This window comes from Polypterus senegalus, chromosome 3 (assembly GCF_016835505.1).
Source record: "Polypterus senegalus isolate Bchr_013 chromosome 3, ASM1683550v1, whole genome shotgun sequence".
Taxonomy (NCBI): domain Eukaryota; kingdom Metazoa; phylum Chordata; class Cladistia; order Polypteriformes; family Polypteridae; genus Polypterus; species Polypterus senegalus.
This window is the reverse complement of record NC_053156.1, coordinates 293,031,790-293,054,923: the sequence shown is the minus strand read 5'-3', so window position 1 is coordinate 293,054,923 and position 23,134 is coordinate 293,031,790. Positions and strand designations below refer to the sequence as shown.

The window sequence follows — 23,134 nt, the reverse complement described above, 5'->3', positions numbered from 1 at the left end:
ACTGTGATGCTGACTTTTTTTAAGCATATGCAATTATGAAGCAAAACTTACCGATACTTGACTGATTTTGCTAGCTTAATACACAGGAGGCGAGGCAATATACTGCACCTCACCTCTAGTGGGTGGCCCAGCCCTTCATATATTTTTCTGTATGTGGCCCCAAGTGAAAAAAAGTTTGGACACCCCTGCTCTACTCTGTGCTCTGGCAGTAGGGGGACAGGCATAAGGGGCCACTATAATCTGACACATGTAATGACGTGATGTGCTGTTACAATGAATAGCATGGGGCATAGTGTTCAGACAGTTACTGAACCAACAAGCCATTCGCTACTTGGAGCGCCATCATGTCTGCCGGAATCACGGGATGACCAAGGCCATCAATCCGTGACATTTGTCAGTCTCATAATGTCATCGCGGATGGCTTGTGCATAAGGGAATGTCACTGCTTGCGGTCAACAAAAACAGTTTCATTTCTGCTAGGTGCTCCTATTGCAATGAGTGCAGCTGAGCACACCAATTACATTAGGAGGGCCGGTGACGGCTGCAACTTGCCGTTTTATGTTGGCAAAAATATGTTATAGTTTACGTATGTGCACACACACCATATGAAGATGGGATGTAGTGCCTTGATGGTCAGTAAATGGTTTTGAGTGGGCATGATGGAGTGAAGTTTGGCTGAAATTTTCAGTTCCTTGAAAAGTGACAACAGGTAGGTAGCTGAAATAACCTGGCCAAAAAAAGTTTTTCAGTGCCAATACGCCACATTGGCCCTCTTAAAAGGGAACTGACATACAGTCTGCGCATCATAATCATCACTTTTTAGGTGTAAAATGTTTGTAACGTCAATGCCCAGTCTAATAACTGCACAGTGATATGAATGGTTGTGCACCTGAATGGTCACTTTTCAGGTTTCCTTACTTTATTCAAGGGTGTCTTCCAGCTTCTATGTAATTTTATGTGCGCGGTAGTCCTGGAGGAGCTGGAATACTGGTGCAACCTGAATCGGCTGCTGCTGGTACCACCTCATACTACCAGTAGTGACAAGGACACCAGCAAAACACCAAACTATAGAATAATCAGGCAGGAAGGGTAAGGAGAGAGCAACTGTCTGTGTCCACCATTCCCTTTTTTAGGGGTCTATCTTGCTGTTGCCTCTTCTGTTGTCACTTTCATTTGCACCAAAGCAGGTGAAGTTGATTCACAGTCGCTTATGCTTCCTAAGTGGACAGGCTGATATCCCTGAAGCTCCACTGACTTGGTGTTAGACTGGGATGACTACATGTTTCCTTTCATTTTTCCGAGCGGTGGATATGCAAGGGCTCGCATCAGGTTTTCGTTGACAAATCTCGACTTCTGTGTTGAAAGTGGATTATGCACATTAAGGGCCACTTTTTGTGTATACACACGTTTTAAAGAGCTGTTCCCTGTTGTGATTCACTTCATTCACCAGTGCCCCATTGTAGAATATGAAAACAAATGGGCTTTATCAGTGCATAGCTTATATGCTACACCGATCCCTCTCCCACTTGGACAGAGGCAGTGGTGCCATAAGAATTATGTTTCTGAACTTCTCTAGCGCCTTCAGCACCATCCAACCTCTGCTCCTCAGGGACAAGCTGACAGAGATGGGAGTAGATTCACACCTGGTGGCATGGATCGTGGACTATCTTACAGAGAGACCTCAGTATGTGCGTCTTGGGAACTGCAGGTCTGACATTGTGGTCAGCAACACAGGAGCGTCGCAGGGGACTGGACTTTCTCCTGTCCTGTTCAGCTTATATACATCGGACTTGTAATACAACTCGGAGTCCTGCCACGTGCAAAAGTTCGCTGATGACACTGCTATCATGGGCTGCATCAGGAGTGGGCAGGAGGAGGAGTATAGGAAGCTAATCAAAGACTTTGCTAAATGGTGCGACTCAAACCACCTACACCTGAACACCAGCAAGAACAAGGAGCTGGTGGTAGATTTTAGGAGGCCCAGGCACCTCATGGACCCCGTGATCATCAGAGGAGACTGTGCAGAGGGTACAGACCTATAAATACCTGGGAGTGCAGCGGGATGATAAATTGGACTGGACTGCCAATACTGATGCTCTGTGCAAGAGAGGACAGAGCCGACTATACTTCCTTAGAAGGCTGGCGTCCTTCAACATCTGTAATAAGATGCTGCAGATGTTCTACCAGATGGTTGTGGCGAGCGCCATCTTCTACACGGTGGTGTGCTGGGGAGGCAGCATAAAGATGAAGGACGCCTCACGCCTGTACAAACTGGTGAGAAAGGCAGGCTCTATAGTAGGCACGGAGCTGGACAGTTTGACATTCGTGGCAGAGCGACGGGCGCTGAACAGACTCCTGTCAATCATGGAGAATCCACTGAACAGGATCATCTCCAGACTGAGGAGCAGCTTCAGGGACAGACTGCTGTCACCGTCCTGCTCCACTGACAGACTGAGGAGACCCCACACTATGCAACTCTTCAATTCCACCTGGAGGGGTAAACATTATTCAAAGTTATTGTCTGTATTACCTGCATTTTTATTACTCTTTAATTGATTTTTTTTTTTGTATCAGTATGCTGCTGCTGGATTATGTGAATTTCCCCTTGGGATTAATAAAGTATCTATCTATTATATAGTGCCTTTCATTTCTATCTATCTATCTATCGCACCAGTCTTGGAATGGAATTCACTATGAAAGTGGAAGTATAAGCCACATTTATTTGCCCCACACTGACCACCTGTTACTTCTATCTTGTCCATACACCTTCTAGTACTCAGAATGCAGAAAAAAAAGAAAAACAAATTCTATATTGGTAAAGAACCTCAGGGTGATGTTCATGCTATGTGTTAACCCTTATGAAACAACCATTGGCATTAATTGGCTGTATGACCCTAAATGTGCCACCTCAACTGCATTTGACCACACTGTAGAAATAAGGAAACCGAAGCTGTGCCAGCAAAGCACCTTAGGATGATGTTCACTGCAAATGGTGCTATACTGACTGCAAGCCTGCAGAGACTCATTTTTTGTCACCTGAATTCACTACTTCAGCTGTTAAAATATGGGCACAGCCCTAGAAGAACCAGTGACTTCACATGGGATGGTATTCACTATGGATGATGCAGCATGAACTGTAAGGTGGGGTTCATTCCTCTCACAGACTACAAGGGCTGATTGAAAAGTAACAAGACTGTCCCAGTTTCTCTTTCAGGGAGGCACACACGGGAATGCCATGCAAATGTTTGTGAATGGTGTACACTGGCGCGTGTGAACCGGCTGTATTCTTCAGAGTTCTGTCACAGCGAGTGGAAGTAACTTGTATGTGTCACTGTGGAGGTTGAAGATGACGGCATTCCTGTGGGAATACGGAAGAGGTGTATAATTAGGGAAATCAGGTTATTGGCTTCTGAGAAACCTGATTTCTTTGTGTGTAATCTGATAACGTGCCCATATACATCCTTAAACCAGTTACTGTTAAGGATTTAGCAGTCTTGTGTCTATGTCCATTGCACTCTGTCAGCCTGCACATGCACTTGCTTTGCAAACTCTTTTGGTAGCCATGACTGGAAGCGCACACAACATAAATTTCCACAGGCAAACATTCGGGCGATCGCGTTATCCTTTCTCCTGTCTGAAAAAAAATCTGCCAATATTTCAGAAATTGCTACATTTTTTTTGATAAGCTGATAAGGTCAGCAACACAATCTTGAGCACAGTATGGTAACATGATTTAAGTAAGGTCCTTTTTTTTTAAAGTAACAAGTAATCTATCGCAATACTTATCTAACTGAAGTAAAAACAACTGCGTTATTATTTCAGTAGTATTGGCTGTAAAGCAGGGCTCAACTGCACAGCCAAGCAGAACAGTGCTGTGTGCAATACGGTAACAGAAACCTACAAAGTGTCAATTTCACTGAACATACACTGTGTGCACAATTATTAGGCAAGTGAGTATTTTGACCATATCATCATTTTTAATGCGTATATTCCAACTCCAAGCTGTATTAACTTGAATGCTTATTGGATTTCAGCACGTCAGGTGATGTGTATTTGTGTAATGAGGGAGGGTGTGGCCTAAGGAGATCAACACCCTATATCAAGGTGTGCAGAATTATTAGGCAGCTAGTTTTCCTCAGGCAAAATGGGCCAAAAAAGAGATTTAACTGACTCTGAAAAGTCAAAAATTGTAAAAAGTCTTTCAGAGGGATGCAGCACTTTTGGAATTGCTAAGATATTGGTGTGTGATCACAGAACCATCAAACATTTTGTTGCAAATAGTCAACAGGGTCGCAAGAAACGTGTTGAGAACCAAATACCCAAATTAGCTGCCAAAGATTTGAGAAGAATCAAACGTGAAGCTACCAGGAACCCATTATCCTCCAGTACTTTCATATTCCAGAGCTGCAACCTACCTGGAGTGCCCAGAAGTACAAGGTGTTCAGTGCTCAAAGACATGGCCAAGGTAAGGAGGGCTGAAACCCAACCACCACTGAACAAGAAACATAAGTTGAAACGTCAAAACTGGGCCAAGAAATATCTGAAGACAGATTTTTTTCAAAGGTTTTATGGACCGATGAGATGAGAGTGACTCTTGATGGACCAGATGGATGGACCTGTGGATCAGTAATGGGCACAGAGCTCCACTCCAACGTGGAGGTGGGGTACTGGTATGAGCTGGTATTTTTAAAGATGAGCTAGTTGGACGTTTTGCATTGAAGATGAACTCAAAATCAACTCCCAAACCTACTGCCAGTTTTTCAAGACACTTTCTTCAAACAGTGATACAGGAAAAGACCATGATTGTTATGCAGGCCAATGCTCCATCACTTGCATCGAAGTTCTCCACTGCGTGGCCAGCCAGTAAAGGCCTTAAAGATGAAGGAAAAATGACATGGCCCCCTTCCTCATCTGACCTAAACCCTATCGAGAACTTGTGGGCACTTCTTAAACGCTAGATTTACGGGGGAGAAAAACAATACACCTCTCTGAAGAGTGTCTGGGAGGCTGTAGTCACTGCTCCACAAAAAGCTGATCGTCAACAGATCAAGAAACTGACAGACTCCATGAATGGAAAGGCTTATGACTGTTATTGGAAAGAAGGGTGGCTATATTGGTCATTGATTGATTGATTTATTTTTTTTGAAATGTCAGAGATGTTTATTTGTAAATTTTGAGGTGTTTGTTTATTATTCTCACTATAACAGATGAAAATAAACAAGTGAGATGGGAAAATTTTCATTTTTCCTTTAGTTGCATAATAAATCTGCACACTAATAGTTGCCTAATAATTGTGCGCACATATGTATTCCCCTGATGATGTTCACACTCACATTTCCGTTGTGAAACATTCAGGTTTCAGGTTTATTAACATTTTGGATTGACTGATAGCACTGTGTTTGTTCCATATTAAAATTAATCCTCAAAAATACAACTTGCCTAATAATTGTGCACACAGTGTATAGTGGGTGTATTAAAGAATCCCCCCTTCGAAATATTTCCTTTTTTTTTTTTTTGCTTTACAGCCTTAAATGAAAACACACAAACTAATATTTCTTCCCAGCTTTACTTACTCAGTGCAATCTCTAACATCCAAGTGAAAGATATCACAGCTACAGTTCAGGAGAATTTTAAAAAATCAAAAACAAGAAATCCTGAGATGAAGGGACCCTTAATTAAGTGTCAGTGCCCCCCCATTTCCGTTGTGGTTACTGGCTTCCTCCCACCTGTACTCAGTTGTAATCCATGCGATTAGTGAAGCTCTTCCTGGTCCATTCATTCCCTTACTTGGTGGTGCAACTGACAGCAAACAACTGACTATGGGTGACAAGTCACTTTCAAAAGATCTCAGGGATGGAGTTGTGGACAGACATAAGGCAGGAGATGGAGACAAAAACATCTCAATGGCTTTATCAATCCCAAGGAGCTCAGTAAAGTCCATAATAAAGAAGTGGTGAGTGTTTGGTGCTACTAGGACCCTCCCTGTATCCGGCTGTCCCTTCAGACTGGATAGAAGAGCAAGGAGGAAACTGGTAAGAGAGGCTACCAAGAGGCCAATGGCCACTGTGAAGGAGTTACAGGATTTTATCGCAGAGAGTGGTCATTAATGGTGTGCAGGTGACAACAGTTTGTCAAGCGCTCCACAATTGTGGCTTGTTCAGGAGGGTCGAAAGGAAAGTTCTCAAGAACTGCCACATTAAGGCTCGTTTGAGCTTTCCCAGAATGCACCTTGAAGATTCCGATGCCAAGTGAAAAAAAGGTCTTATGGTCAGAGGAGGCCAAAAGCGAACTATTTGGCTTCAATACCGAATGTACACCTAGCGGAAATCCAATGCAGCTCACCATACCTACAGCAAGTTGTTACGCTGCTGCAGGGCCTGGGGCTCTCGTTGGGGTAGAAGGAAAAATGGATGGGGCAAAATACCGTTAAATTCTTGAGGAAAACCTGCTACCCTCTGCCAGAATGTTGAAGATGGGCAGAATGTTCACCTTTCAACACGACAACGACCTGAAACACACAGCAAAATTGACCACACAGTGGCTGAAGGAGAGAAAAGTGAATGTCCTTGTGTGGCCCAGTCAGAGCTCAGACCTAAATCACACTGAAAACCTGTGGAAAGATTTGAACATAGCAGTCCACCAACGCTCACCATCCAATCTGACCGAACTTGAACAGTTCTGTAAAGAAGAGTGGGGGGCAAATATTACTTGATCTAGATGTGCAAAGCTTGATAGAGAAGTATCCTAACAGACTCAAGGGTGTCATTAAGGTGGTTCAACAAAATGACATTGACATTTGATCCTTTATTCATCTCACTAGGTGTTGTTTTTGATTTTTTATCATTTTTCTGAACTGTAGCTGTGATATCTTTCACTTGGATGTTATCGGTTGCATTGAGTAAGTAAAGCTGGGAAGAAATATTTTTTTTGTGTGTTTTCATTTAAGGCTATAAAGCAAAAAATGGGAATATTTCGAAGGGGAGATACTTTTCTATACCCACTGTAGTAATAAAACACTAGAAAACGATCACAGGCATCGTTAATTTTCAAATTCAAGGTGGCCGATGATGACATTTAGCTCTTTTATTTTCTTGCACAATTTAATGAGGTCAGAGCGTTTTGACAAAGGAGAATTCCAGAAGATAAAAATTCACGTTTACAAGCAATTCCACCCTTGAGGGGAATGGGGTAAACGTTAATATTATACAAAATTATTGTCTGTCTTTTATACTTTTATTGTTATCACTCTTTAATTTAACTCTTTGAGGGCTGAATATTTTTTCCAAAAAACTCTGAAAAGCACACAAAGCAATGGCTTCACACATAAGTCAATATAAAACGTCTGTTGCTATGTGTTGTGGCTGCTGTTGGCACATGTTGGGCATCTCTGGCGGCAGTGGCTATGTTGGGGGCACCTTGATGGTCAGCAGGAATAAATAGTGGAGCCAGCTGCCCGGCTGTCTTCGCAGAGCAGGCAGGTGGCAGTGGCGGTCTGTGTGACGCAATCTGGTTTGTACCTCTTGTCATCATAAGTGGTGGTCCTCCCAGGCAAACACTGCTGTAGGTGCATCAGCTACATGAAAGTGTTCAGCACCACGATCACCTGGGGACCGATCAGAAGATGCTGGTAGCTCACTTTCGTTTTTCATCTCCATCTCCAGATCACTTGCATTAAACTCAGAGTCCGATTCAACAAAATTACGTAAAACGTCCATGGAGTATTTTGCTTTGCACATTGGCTTTGGTCTCTCGCCAGATGTCGGTGCCATTTTAGAGGTTGTTTGCTCTTCACTACTCATGCACGTGTAGGGAATCGCGGTTAAATCAACAAAGCTATGTAACTTTCCTTCTAGCAAAGAGAGTCAGACTAAAATGAAAAGGTGAGTTTTGTTGCAGTTTACAGCTGATTACCATCTCCTACTCCTGAATTTTGACAAAAGTCGACATCAGCCCTGAAAGAGTTAATATTGTTTTTTATCAGTATGCTGCTGCTGGAGTATGTGAATTTCCCCTTGGGATTAATAAAGTATCTATCTATTATATAGTGCCTCTCATATCTATCTATCTATCTATTATATAGTGCCTCTCATATCTATCTATCTATCTTATTATATAGTGCCTCTCATATCTATCTATCTATTATATAGTGCCTCTCATATCTATCTATCTATTATATAGTGCCTCTCATATCTATCTGTCTAGTTAAGAAACAAGCTGTGTGTGCCCTAACCTGATTGTGTACATGCATGCAAACGCACTAATGATCTGCCAATGGAATATGCAACTGCAGTTAGCAAGTCTGCCATACTCCCTTACAAAAAACATCAAGTAGTGTGACAACATCTTAAAAGAACAGAAAACAAAAATGAAAAAGTCTAGATAATCAAATGAGCCCAATCTGACAGAAAATTGATCCACTGATTGTAAAACTATTGAAAACTGCTGGTCTAAATAAGTACACAAAATGCATAAGAGCCCACCCTGGATGACTTAATGTTTACACAACATACCAGAAGGTTGCCAGTGTAACTCCCACCAATAACTTACGGTGCTATGGTGAGTCAATTCACCTGCCAGGCTGGGAGTTGTAGAAATACATGAAGCATGCCGGTGACCTGCAAAACATTTTGCATAAAAATGACAGATGAATACATTCAATTGGTTTGACAGGATACTTGTTAACATATAATAAAAAATAATCCAATATTCACTCACCCTCTCCTTTTTTTCTAGGTCCAAGTTACAAATATATATGAGGCAGTTTCCAGGGATTTGATGGCATTGCACCACCAATTCATGAACAGAGGCTGACACCTCATACTACATGATTTACAATTTCCAGCACTCAAGCTGACATCTTCTGTCATTAAAGCTCATTAGTGCCTTGCACAGTATCACTTTGCAAGAAGTAGAAAAGCTGCCTGGAAGTGAGACAAGGGACCTCACATAGACACAACAATCACTGTGAGGAAATCTAATGGAAAAGCAGGCAAATGGGATCCGTGGCAACAGCGTTGCAGGCCTGGCAGCTTTAAAGTGATCTGACTCCCATGGTGGGGGTGAAACCATGGAATTTGGCCAAATCTGCTCCTTAGGCAGGCAACTTCTGCAAAGTTTAAACTTTTCATTTTCCAGAAGACACTGCAAGGTTTGTCTCGTTAAGACCACCAGAGCATGCCGCAAGCCAGAGCCGCATCCTTCCTAAGTGGAAAAGACTTGAAAATGAATCTCTATGGGCATATTTCAACCACAATTGAACTGGTGCTGCGATTCCTTTTTGAACAAATGTTTTATTTATTTATTAAAAAAGGGAAGGTAAAATACAATAAGGACAAGAGCGCATGTCAACTCCACACCAGCCCCCCATAATTCAGAGATAACACAGGAAACACCGCCCCCCACCCACACCACATCACCATCTGGCCCACCCAGCCTCCAGTCCATACTTGGGGGGGCAGGGGCTATAATCAAAAACTACATTGCTGGATTACTTTGAGGATAAGAACTTGACGATCACACAGTGCATGAAGTGATCATCAGAATGACTTACAAGACTCATGCAATCCTCAAGTAAACCAAAGAAATAAAATACCATTAATTGCAATAATCAAATAATAGTTAAAAAATATCAATTGGTCAATTAGAAATTTAACTGACAGCTTAGAATCCATTTCCAACAATACCAGAAGCCCTTACTGCTGCATTTACATACAATCTGGAGATTTCAAAGCTCCTGGCTTATGACGTTTTGCTGTCCCACTTCAGGGCATTTGCGTCAATTTCCTGGTGGACTTTCCACAGAAATGTGAGGTCTCTACCGATTTCTTATTTGGTCTGCAAAAAAATCACTTAAAGGTCAAGTTTAATTTTGTTTGAGTAAATCAAAAGCAAACTAAACATATTAAATGTGTATCACTTTACTCCAAATGCAACACGACCACAAAAACTGCATTTCTGGTGGAGCATTTTTCATTTTACACAAATTGATTAAAATGAAAGGTTAGGACTACATTACAGCTCAAAGAATTTGGGTAGCTTGCTTTTCGTCGACCTGTCTGGCTCGCCGCTCTGAGTTCATCAGGCGTTTACGTGGAATTTCCAACTCGGAAACTCCTATTTTACTGTCTGTCTGATAGCTCGTGATCCCGGCATCGGCTTAGGGTAAACACTACACACTGCCCATTCTCTTATTTGCAGTTTCTTATCAGTAACTCACTTTATTAAATTTATGACATATTACACAAAAGGCATGGTGAAGTGAAAGACTGGTAAGCTTTATCGGTGCTAAAGGTAAGGTTTCAGGGCACACACAGTGGCAGCTAACCAAACTGATCTCATTGTCCACTATAGAGAAGCACAATCATTTGGAGTTACCCATAATACACTATGTACAATGTGACAATGGGCTGTTAAGTCCTTGTAGAAGATCATGGGCATCAAGCGACCTCCAAGTGAAGCAACTTGCCATTTAAAATGACACGCATGTCTGTGTTATGGAAGGAAAGGGAAAGAGCAGGACTCCAATAATGGTTTTATGAACCCATTTCTTGTTGCACTAATGTGCAGGGGTTAGCACTGCTGTCCCGTGGACCCAGCTTTCTGGCAAATGGGGAATCTGCATATTCTTCTAATGTCTGTGAAGGTTTTCCTTGGTGTTATGGTGTATGAAATCTGTACATTCTGATTTCCATTATATTTTGTTCAAGACAAGACAACAGATGAACTAAGACAAATCAAAGCAGGTTTCCTTCCCTTACACCCTACGTTATAACAGTTGTCCACAGCAGTAGTGCGAATTTGGTTTACAGCCTGGGAAAGGATGCTGAGCTGATACCTCAGGCTATTGATTACTTTATGGACGGACATCTGGGACATCAATTGGGTTTACGGCCTGGGAAAGGAAAAACTGAGGCAATATCAAAGAACTTTATTACCTAGGGAGCAAAATTCATCCATCATATTGACAGCCAGCCAATCAGGTGCATGTGTTGTGAAACCAAGGCATGACATTTTTATAATAAATATGCCTTGGTTTGAGACAGAGAAAAGCAAAGAGAAGAAGGAGAAGAAGAAAGTACAGAAGGAGAAGAAGAGGAACGGACGAAGATGGCACTGGTCGTCAGAAAGGCATCATGAACATCGATTGCTAAATCAAATGCCTCCCTGGGACATTCATCCTTGTCATCTCTACCTTTTTTCATAAGCTTCTCCTATATATTTAGACTTTCCTATCAGTACCTATTTTTCTATTATTCTTTGTTCCAGTGGTATTATTGTTATTCTTGTAATAAATACCATGCTGCTTTTAACTTTCTATGCTTTGTCTTAATGTCTAGAGTAAGTGAAGTAATCAGTTAGATTTCTTTTGAGCACTTGGTGACAGCCGGATTTTTGCCATTATTTCTGTGCTGCGGGGTTTATAAGGCTGAGAGTGAGGGCGCCACTCAATAGTTAGGGACGATACGATAAAGAAGGTTTTCTTGGCTGATAAATGGCCTGTAGTCAAGATTGCTGAGTCTTTGTATGTTTAAATGTATTCTTGTAGACCAAAAGTAATATTTAGGTCTGAGATATCACTAAAACATCGTATGTTGTTCGTGCCGAAAATAAGTAAGTCTCTTGAAGTGCTGAATGACAGGCTGTTATTCCTAAAGCACTTGTGTGGTTTAAAGTGCTAAGGGTTAATCAGCGTGTGTGTGTCATTCATAGGGCACTGTTGTGTATAGGGTCTGTGTGTGTTCATCTTAAAGTGCAACAGTAGACCAACCCGATAATGACCTTGACGAGAACACTAACCTTTGAGAAAACAGGTAAAGGGTAAGTAGAGGGAAATACTACGATAATACACTTGGGTACTCAAATTTCCTTCCTAAAACCCCAAAAGACTGCATGTAATATTACATCATTTTTCAGTTGCACACCTTATTTGTATAATCTTAGTGAAATGGGAACAGTCACAGCATGCTCTTGTGACTGTCAACCATGTAACCTGGCACCAACAGCCGCTCACTCAAAGGAATCTGCAACTCAAAAAGGTTTGATTTAGTATTAAGCCGACGAGTGGACACCTGGAAGTACAATGCATGCAATGCAGTACAAAAGAGAAGTGAAAGTGTGTGTTTTGGACCTTACATAAAGAAGAAAGGCTTATCTGTGAGAAGTCTTAACGTAAAAAAGAGATAAAAAAAGCAGCCAGATATTGCCACTGAACTCATTGTACCTACGAAGCATTAATACAGTTCCGGCTCCTTCTTTCTGCTCAGTAAAACAGTAAATTGTGTGTGCAAGGGCATTTAAGGGAAGGCATGCTCAAGATGCATGTTTTTGGCTGTCAATAAAAGGGGAGCACTTGTAATTCTATGTGAAACTGCACTGTTGTGTGACGGGATTAGCAACTGTAGTGTCAAGTCGGACATCAAGTGGACTGGCAACTCTAAGCTACCCCAGTGCGAGTGACTGTACGTGTGCACCCCACAGTTGGCTGGCATTCTGCTCCTGTATTAAGTCCAATGCTGCTAGGATAGGGTCCGGCCCACTAAAACTCCTATTTGGATTAAGTTAGAAGATGTACGTATGAACGGTTACTGACCAAAATTATTAACTATTGAAGTGCAACACCTACAACACTGTAAATTTTACAAAACATTTCCCATGAATGAAATCAAACTAATTTAATATTCTCTAGAGAGTGATTATTTATGTGAAACAGAGGCTCTACAGCAACAAACAGTAAGCTTTATTAAATTAATAAATAAAATGAATCCACCACAAACAACGGTAGTACCTATATGGTGTATGTGGTTCACAATATGTCTGAAATGGCTCATCTCAAATAAAGAATGAAAAAAGTCAACAAATATTGAAACCCCACATTTATTATTTAAAAAAATAATTCACCCAAATAGGACTAAAAAAAAAAATAAAAAAAATAAAAACATCCAGCAATAAAACAGGTGATTGTATTACAGTGTGGGGAAACTCTGAATTACCGGTACAAGCTGCAGATGGTAAGATTTTTCACCTTGAAAACAGCTTAGCTCACAGATATCCTCATTTTGGGAGCAATAAATGTAGAATTCATGCATCATGAAGTCTCTTATTTATTTATCTTTTTTTTTAAAACTTAACGGTTAGGGTCTCCTTCTCTAGAAGCAAATCTGCATATCTCTGTTGTAGCTCCTTCTCTCGCTCCTGCTGCCTCTGTACATCTTCTCTCAGTGCCTGTTTAAAATTAGAAAGCAAATCACGTCCAACTCATTGAAATAAATCCGACTGCTTATTAAATCAAAAAATGAACATGTCAAAAATGATGTATGCAAACTCAAGTGTATACCTCTAGCCTCCTTGGAATGGCAGTATCCTCGTGGTTTTTTAGTTCCTCAAAGGTGCGCAGCTCAAGGTATGCCTGCTCAACTTGGTCCCACAGGTCGTTTAGTTGTTTCATAAGTCCCATCGCTCTTGACTGGTAACCTCCTAGCAAGATCTTCAATTTTTTCTCCATTTTTGCTGCTCTTTTTGCTTCTGTTGTCATATGTCCTCTGTTGATCTGAATAAGAAACCATAAAAAAAATAAATAAATAAAAATAAGCATAGGGTACACATCGCAGCCCCTGAAATTTAATTTATCTGTGCAAAACCCTTTATGACAAGCCTGTTGTGTGCAAAAACCAATGAAACTGTTTAAATACAATAATACGTGGATTCCCAAATTTAGTGTGGTGTGAAATTTTGTCATCTGAATAAATAAAACCTATTATTCGAATCAGTATTTAGTTCATTTAACGCTACCATAGTTCAGTTTCGCGGAAGTCAACTTCTACTTCTTCACTGTTTGAGTTTTTGGTCACTAGATGAAAGCACAACGCCAACACTATTTAGTCTTCGGTAACTGCCTCACCGAAACCGCTCGCGTTTGTTGTTATACGTGCACTGCCGCTGTATCGCATCGTAGTCACTAGATCTAAGCACAACGCCGATACCATTTCGTCTTCGGTAACGGCGTCACATACAGACCGAAGGCAGGATTTAGTTTCGGGGCGGAATTTATCAATTTATGTACATGCACAAATGTTTTCATTAATTTTATGCATAATTTCTTCCAATTCTTTAACTTTTATTCAGATTTCGGAGCGGTTTAGACCCAAACTCCCCCCCTTACAGCTCTCCCTCCTTTTCAACAAGGTGCAGGTGGTACGCAATGCAACTCACTTAACCTCAGGTGGTACTTGACATCCAAAAGTTTGGCAACCCCTGATTTAACCTACCAGTGTTTCAACTGAAACATACACACATAAAGTTGTGTAAAAAAAACTCTGAACTTGTAGATCCCATGACAGAAAGGCACCTGCGTAATATGCAAACATAATGATGACATTCAAAAAGTATTGAGACCCCTTCACCTTTTACACATTTTGTTATTTTGCAGCAATATGCTAAAATCATTTTTTTCCCTCATCCTGCAACTCTCAATGCTCAAGAATGACAATGCGAAAACAGGATTTTAGGAATTCTTGCAAATTTATTAAAGGATAAGTTTGGTACTTTTTGAGTCAAACTTATTTCTTCACAAACATGGTATACACACGCCGGCCACTTTATTAGGTACACCTTACTAGTACCAGGTTGGGGCCCCCTTTTGCCTTCAGAACTGCTATAATTCTTCACGGCAGAGATTCAAGGTTGGGGCCCCCTTTTGCCTTCAGAACTGCTATAATTCTTCACGGCAGAGATTCAACATTCCTCAGGGATTTTGGTTCATAATGACATGACAGCATCACGCAGGTGCTGCAGATTTGTCGGCTGCATATCCATGATGCGAATGTCCCATTCCACCACATTCCAAAGGAGCTCTATTGGATTGAGGCCATTTGAGTACAGTGAGCTCATTGTCATGTTCAACAAACTAGTCTGAGATGATTTGAGCTTTGTGACATGGCGCGTTATCCCGCCGGAAGTTGCCATCAGATGATGGGGACACTGCGGTCATAAAGGGATGGACATGGTCAGCAACAATACTCAGGTAGGCTCTGGCATTTAGAGGATGGTCAATTGATACTAAGGAGCCCAAAGTGAGCCATGAAAATATCTCCCACACCATCACCACCAGCCTTAATTGTCGATACACGGCAGGATAGATTCATATTTTCATGTTGTTGATGGAAAATTCTGACCCTAACAATGTTGCAGCAGAAATCAAGACTCATCAGACCAGGCAACGTTTTTCCAATCTTGTGTTGTCCAATTTTGGTAAGCCGGTGTGAATTGCAGCCTCAGTTGCCTGTTCTTGGCTGACAGGGGTGGCATTCGGTGTGGTCTCCTGCTACTGTAGCTCCTCTGCTTCAAAGTTCAACGTGTTGTGCATTCAGAGATGCTCTTCTGCACACTTCACTTGTAACGAGTGGTTATTTGAGATACTGTTGCCTATCAACTTGAACAAGTCTGGTCATTCTCCTCTGACCTCTAGCATCAACAAGGCATTTTCACCCAGAAAATTTCTGCTCACCGGGTATTTTCCCTCTTTCGGACCATTCTCTCTAAATCCTAGAGATGTTTGTGCATGAAAATCCCAGTAGATCAGCAGTTTCTGAAATATCATCAGCCTATCTGGCACCAGCAACCATGTCACATTCAAAGTCACTTAAATCACTATTCTTCCCCATTCTAATGCTCGGTTTGAACTTCAGCAGTGCGTCTTGACAATGTCTACATACCAAAATGCAGGAATTGGTGCCATGTGATTGGCCAATTAGATATTTATGTTAACAGGCAGTTAAACAGGTTTACCTAATAAAGTGGCCAGTGAGTGTAAATGCATTTGCTACGCAAAATTCTGTTCTAAGATGAAGTGATTTCGATACATTTTAAAGAAATATCTCACCTGGTCTGGCGGTTTACAATGGAGTGTATGGGGCTCAGAGGAAAACCTTAAAAACTTACCAGATATGTGTGTTTCTCAAGAAAAGACAGTTGTCGAGTGTTGATCTACACCTTTTAATGCATGTTTGTGACAACAGAAGAGATCTGAAAATACTCATTTTATTGCATATTTCTGCTGCTATTTTCTCATGGTATGGATGCTTCTTATTTACGCTTGTGCAAATGCTCTGATATACAGTGGTGTGAAAAACTATTTGACCCTTTCCTGATTTCTTATTCTTTTGCATGTTTGTCACACAAAATGTTTCTGATCATCAAACACATTTAACCATTAGTCAAATATAACACAAGTAAACACAAAATGCAGTTTTTAAATGATGGTTTTTATTATTTAGGGAGAAAAAATCCAAACCTACATGGCCCTGTGTGAAAAAGTAATTGCCCCCTTGTTAAAAATAACCTAACTGTGGTGTATCACACCTGAGTTAAATTTCCGTAGCCACCCCCAGGCCTGATTACTGCCACACCTGTTTCAATCAAGAAATCACTTCAATAGGAGCTGCCTGACACAGAGAAGTAGACCAAAAGCACCTCGAAAGCTAGACATCATGCCAAGATCCAAAGAAATTCAGGAACAAATGAGAACAGAAGTAATTGAGATCTATCAGTCTGGTAAAGGTTATAAAGCCATTTCTAAAGCTTTGGGACTCCAGAGAACCACAGTGAGAGCCATTATCCACAAATGGCAAAAACATGGAACAGTGGTGAACCTTCCCAGGAGTGGCCGGCCGACCAAAATTACCCCAAGAGCGCAGAGACGACTCATCCGAGAGGTCACAAAAGACCCCAGGACAACGTCTAAAGAACTGCAGGCCTCACTTGCCTCAATTAAGGTCAGTGTTCACGACTCAACCATAAGAAAGAGACTGTTAAGCAAAAAGAACATTAGGGCTCATCTCAATTTTGCTAAGAAACATCTCAATAATTGCCAAGACTTTTGGGAAAATACCTTGTGGACTGATGAGACAAAAGTTGAACTTTTTGGAAGGCAAATGTCCTGTTACATCTGGCGTAAAGGGAACACAGCATTTCAGAAAAGAACATCATACCAACAGTAAAATATGGTGGTGGTAGTGTGATGGTCTGGGGTAGTTTTACTGCTTCAGGACCTGGAAGGCTTGCTGTGATAGATGGAACCATGAATTCTACTGTCTACCAAAAAATCCTGAAGGAGAATGTCCGGCTATCTGTTCGTCAACTCAAGCTGAAGCGATCTTGGGTGCTGCAACAGGACAATGACCCAAAACACACCAGCAAATCCACCTCTGAATGACTGAAGAAAAACAAAATGAAGACTTTGGAGTGGCCTAGTCAAAGTCCTGACCTGAATCCAATTGAGATGCTATGGCATGACCTTAAAAAGGTGGTTCATGCTAGAAAACCCTCAAATAAAGCTGAATTACAACAATTCTGCAAAGATGAGTGGGCCAAAATTCCTCCAGAGCGCTGTAAAAGACTCATTGCAAGCTATCGCAAACACTTGATTGCAGTTATTACTGCTAAGGGTGGCGGAACCAGTTATTAGGTTCAGGGGGCAATTACTTTTTCACACAGGGCCATGTAGGTTTGGATTTTTTTCTCCCTAAATAATAAAACCATCATTTAAAAACTGCATTTTGTGTTTACTTGTGTTATATTTGACTAATGGTTAAATGTGTTTGATGATCAGAAACATTTTGTGTGACAAACAAGCAAAAGAATAAGAAATCAGGAAGGGGGCAAATAGTTTTTCACACGACTGTATTTGGAAACAACTCAAAACAAAATGAAACACGTGGCACAAAATTTTTATCATGATTTCTCCTGCTGGGAAGAAACCACAACCCGTGGGTGAAAGGTTGTTCTGCTGGAAGACTAAGTGCCGAGCTACTGCGCACAGCTAGTCCTCTTTTAAAATGGCTGAATTGCATAATATTGGTGTTTTATGTTCACAAATGACTTGTACAAACTATTTTACAATGTGTGTGTGTAATTGCAAGACACAGATCCATACCTTGATGACTGTCTTGGCTTGAAAAATGGACGTATTTGGCCAGTTTTAAAGTTTTTCCTCTTTCCCCGATAAACTACAATGTAAAGCATCAGTGTGGGCAAAATTGATTTTTAAATTTATAGGAAGTGATTAACTTTAGAACACAATTTTGTATGGCAAATGCACATGTAGCATATATTTGTGACAAAAAAAATACCAAACTTATTCATTAACAGTAAAAAACTAAATTATATCCCAACAGTAATCAGTCTACTCAGTTGAAGCACGTTTGGCAGGAGTTTTATTGGGTCCGACGTGACCAACTTCACACATCTGCATTTATATGGAGACCATAATTGGACAGCTATTTTTAGGCCTTTCCAGAAATGCTCACTGGGTTTAAATCTGAGCTTTGCTCTTAAGAACGTTCACATTGTGAATTCACTCCTGTTGCTTAGTGTCGGTGCTCAGTTGGAAGATGGGCCTTTAGGCCAACATGAGGTCCAGAGTGCCCTGGAGAAGGTTTTTATAAAGGACTTCTATTTACTTTGCACTTTTGAGCTTACCCTAAACCCTGACTTGGCTTCCAGTCCCTGCCACAGCTAAATAACCTTACAGCATGATGCTGCCATCACCATGCTTCAACACTTGAATAGAATTCCACAGGTGATAAGCAGTGCCTGGGTTTCTTCAGACAAGACATTTGGAACCTATCCCAAACAATTCAACCTTGGATTCGTCAAATCTTGTTTCTCATAGATTGAGAATCCTTTAGGTGCCTTTTTACAAACTCAAAGTGGGCTTTCATGTTTCGTCTGGCCATTGTGTCATAAAACACAGATTAGAAGTAGTGTTGCGGCGGTGGTTTTCCTTTTGAAGTTTCTCTCAACTACAAGATCTCTGGAGGCCAGTCAGAGTGAAAATCGGGTTTTCATTCTTGTTTCTTACCAAGACCCTTCTCCTCCAGTTGCTCAGTTTAACTATAGGAAGAGTCATGGCTGATCAAAATGTCTTTCACTTAAGAATTATAGAGACCACTGTGTTTCTGGGAACTGTCAATGCTGCTGGAATTTTTGGTAGTCCCCCAAATCTGTGCCTTGACACAATCCTGTCTCTAAGCACTCTGAGAAATTCCTTCAACCTCATGACCTGGTTTCACCAGACCACAGAAGTTTGTTTCTCCCAGTCTGAGAGTCCTTAGCTGCCTTTTTGCAAACTGCAAGAGGGCTTCCATGTTTCTTTTACTGAGGAAAGGCATCAAACTAGCAATTCTACCATAAAACTCAGATCAGTGGAGTGTTGTGGTGAGGGTTATTCTTCTAGAAGTTTCTCCCATCTCCACACAGGTTCTCTGGAGTTCAGCCAGAGTGTCCATTGGGTTCCCGGTCACCTTCCTTACCAAGTCCCCCCACTCGCAATTGCTCATTGTGGCATTGTGGACGGCTCTAGGAAGAGTCATGGTTGTTCCAAGCTTCTTTCATGCAAGAATTATGGAGGTCTCAGAGCTGAACCTCGACACAGTCCTATCTCTAAGCTCTGCATGCAGTGCCTTTGACCTCATGGCTTGGTTTTCCTTGGATACACGTTGTCACTGGGGTTGGGCTTCTATAGACAGGTGTGTGCTTTTCCTAATCAAGTCCAGTCAACTGAATTGACCACAAGTGGACTCTAAACAAGGTGTAGAAACATCTCAATGATGATCAACAGAAAAGCAAAGGGTCTGAATACTCAATATACTGTGTCAATGTGATATTTCAGCTTCTTAATTTTAAATAAACTTTGAAGAATATCTCAAATCCTGCTTTTGCATTGTCATTCTCGGGTACAGAGTGTTGCTTAATGAGGGAAAAACATAAATATAAATGATTTTAGTACAAGGTTGCAGAAAAAGAAAAATGACATCAGAATCATGACATTTTATTACAGTGGAACCTCGGTTTGCGAGCATAATTCGTTCCGGAAACGTGCTTGCAATCCAAAGCACTCGTATATCAAAGCGAATTTCCTCATAAGAAATAATGGAAACTCAGATGATTCGTTCCACAATCCAAAACTATTCATATAAAAATGATTAATACAAAATTTAAAGTAAACATACATAAAACAAATTAACCTGCACTTTACCTTTAAAAAGAATCATGGCTGGTGTGAGTGAGTTTCTAAACTCATGTGGGATTCCATCCAACGGGTCGACACGCGGAAGAGTGTCCCAAAGCAATCGAAGTCTCCCAGCACTGTAGCAATGCGCCATATAAGCGCATCCAAAAAAGATCACAGACATGCTATAAGCGCCTGTCGTCGATGGGTGATACAAGGAACATTATAAAGATCCCGCTACAATAAATAACCGAGCTGTTGCTGCTTCAAGCTAAATAAAGCTGGTGTTGTTAAAGTACTGAGACTCAGCTTCGTGTTTTGGGGCGCAAGATGGGGACTCGCGCGCGCACACACACACACACAGAGTCACAATGCTGTAGTAAACAGTATATGCTTGTACGGATGTTGACTATATGAGTGAGGCACGCAGACTCAGATGGAGAATAGGAGACGATTGCCCTCAAGATAGGAGAGAGAGATGCGCGCGAGCGAGAGAGATAAGGAGAGAGAGACGCGCGCACGAGAGAGAGAGATGAACAATCAGCTCTGTTGTGATCACATGACACTCTGCAGACAAAGTGTATCCATACTACTCATATTGCAAGACATTGCTCGTTTATCAAGTCAAAATTTATTTAAAAATTTAGCTCGACTTGCAAAACACTCGTAAACCAAGTTACTTGTAAACCGAGGTTCCACTGTATTTGTGATCTCAAGGTTGACCCCCCCCCCTCCCAACAAAAAAGGAGTCTAGAAATTTGAAACAAGCACTGAGGGGGTTGAGAGATCCAGTCCAGATTTTTACAAAAATTTGTATTAGGCCGAGTATGTCAAGCCTTGGGTTATTGTAGCATGGTGGGCTGTTCATGGCTTGTCTGGAAGCTGCCATTGAAGCATGGCATTCCTTTCTGAATTATAAAGAGTGTGCCCCTTTGAACATTTACTGTCAAAATGACTTGAGCAATTACAAACAGTTTGACGCTCTGTGCCTGAGCTGTTATAACCTGTTTACCCTTTCAGTGTGAGACAAAATGAACCTGACTTCAACATTACTTTGTTCTTGTCATTTTGGAGCATACTAGAAACCTCCTCAATATTCCTTGTCTCACATACAAAGCACTTTAAAACAGTGTTGTATAATTTATTATGACTGCATTAAAAAAAAAAAAAAAACAGTGACAAAGATGTTTCAGTTTTGTATACTATTCATCCACTGTTTTTCTCATCTAATTTTGTTTTTCTTTGCAAGTATCTACTTTTGTGACATATTTTAATTCACCTTGAGCTACTTCCTTTGTATGAAAATGTGCTAAAGAAGTAAATGTTGTTTTTCCAAATACAAAGAAGAACAGACACTAAGAATAAATTACCAAGTGGTGTGGTGGACAGGAGAACTTTAGGATTCTTGGAGTCTCAACTTGATGCTATTTTGGAGAATCTTGGTTAATAGAATGGATGAACTTATTGGACAGAAACCTGTTCTGGTTACTGATATAAGAACAAGCCAATCATTAACTGCACTTTTCTGATAGTGTCTCTCTAGTCATAGTGGTATTTTGACCTTATTTTCTCGTTTTCTAGGAGTAAATATGGCCATTGTGTCCTCCATTTGGACCAAAGAAAAGCAGCGATATACTTTTTATGGGCTGCTGGTGTACCAGAGGCTGAACTCCGCATCAGTTTGCCAGGATCACGGTATGGAGTAGCTCAATATTGTTGTCAGTAGTAGACGTGGAAGGGTGTCCTGCTCCTTCTTTGTGTTTAACACTTGTCAGATCATTTTTGAACTTCTTAATTCATTCGCAAACCCTCTGCCATTGTAAAACACTGTCTTCTTTATTATACAGAAAGCCTTTTTTGGATTGCCTGGTACCCCTTTAGCCCATAAAAAGCACACCATTGCTCACTACTCATCTTTGGTGACTTGAGCAATTAAGTTTACTCCTAGAAAACAAAAAGAGAAACTGAATGATCAAGGTTGAAACTTTAACACTGTGATCACAGACACACCATGTTTCTGCATGTGTACTGGAAAAGCTGTACTGCCAATCCAAACAACATTACTACAAAAGTGTGGATAATTATTGACTTTCCCCTCATATATACACATGCAAAATGGAGAATTCACATTTAGAGCACTTAAGGAGAAGTGCTAAAACAATCACCATCACCACTGGTTTAACTGCCATTAACTGCCATTTTTTGGGAGGGTTTACCCAGGTTGGCCAACAGTCCTGAGCATTTTTTAAGGGAAAACCATTCTCTTCATATCAATGGCCAACACTCCATCCTTCCTGCAAGTACCTCTTTCACCAGACAACCTTTACAGTTTGTCCCCAAGCCATCATTGCATGTTTCTCTTCAATATAACGTCTCTCATCTTCACACCAAGTCTCTATCTTAACCCAGCCGGTGTCGTCTTCTCACTCTGTAATACTCCGCGTATACACCCGATTATTTTCTTCTCGGTTCTTTCCAGCTTTGCTTTGTGTTCTACCTTCATTGTCCATGTCTCACTCCTGTAGGGCATATTACTCCTCATACTGCTTTCAGCTTTGTTTCCTTTTATTCCAAATATTTCCTATCAATAACAAAGAGATCCTAAAAAAAAAAAAAAGGGCGTGGTTCCTGGAATTTCTTCCTCACTCCTGCCACCCTCATGGTCACTGTTGAAGCCCCACCTGCACTCAAAATGCCACCTAAGTAGTAGAACATCTTTCTTTTGTCCAAAACAAGTCGACTGTCGATATCTAAAAATATACACTCACTACATTACCATTCAGCATCCCTCACACACACACACAAACACACACACACACACTAACAATGTACTTTATAAGGCCCTACAACATCTGTGCATTTTACAGAGCACAGTTTACAAAATGGCCAATGTATGAGCAAATACTTCTGGCAGCTGTGAGTAAGAGCAAATGGTTCTACAGGTTAACAGTCAGTACAGAAAAAGATACAACCTCTGGGACCACATAAAAATTTATTATAAGAAAAAGAAGTGGAAAAGACTGTTACGTCTGTTTTGTTTTTGCTATATTTATTGGTATATATTCAGTTTTTTAGATACTGAACTCTACTGTTCTTCAGGTTCTGTTGGACATGTGATAAGCAAAATGC

General features: G+C 40.9%; 1 protein-coding gene across 1 annotated transcript in view; it reads right to left on the bottom strand.

Annotated features, from left to right (window-relative positions):
* Nucleotides 1-12,713: 12,713 nt before the first annotated feature.
* The window catches only part of cdc5l (CDC5 cell division cycle 5-like (S. pombe)), a 98,313-nt gene continuing 87,892 nt past the window's right edge, over nucleotides 12,714-23,134 (bottom strand). The window contains exons 15-16 of the mRNA XM_039749444.1: nucleotides 13,334-13,546; nucleotides 12,714-13,221 (exon numbers count right to left, since the gene is read on the bottom strand). Coding sequence (XP_039605378.1) covers nucleotides 13,117-13,221; nucleotides 13,334-13,546 — 318 coding nt within the window. The 3' untranslated portion in view covers nucleotides 12,714-13,116. The remainder of the gene's footprint in view (nucleotides 13,222-13,333; nucleotides 13,547-23,134) is intronic.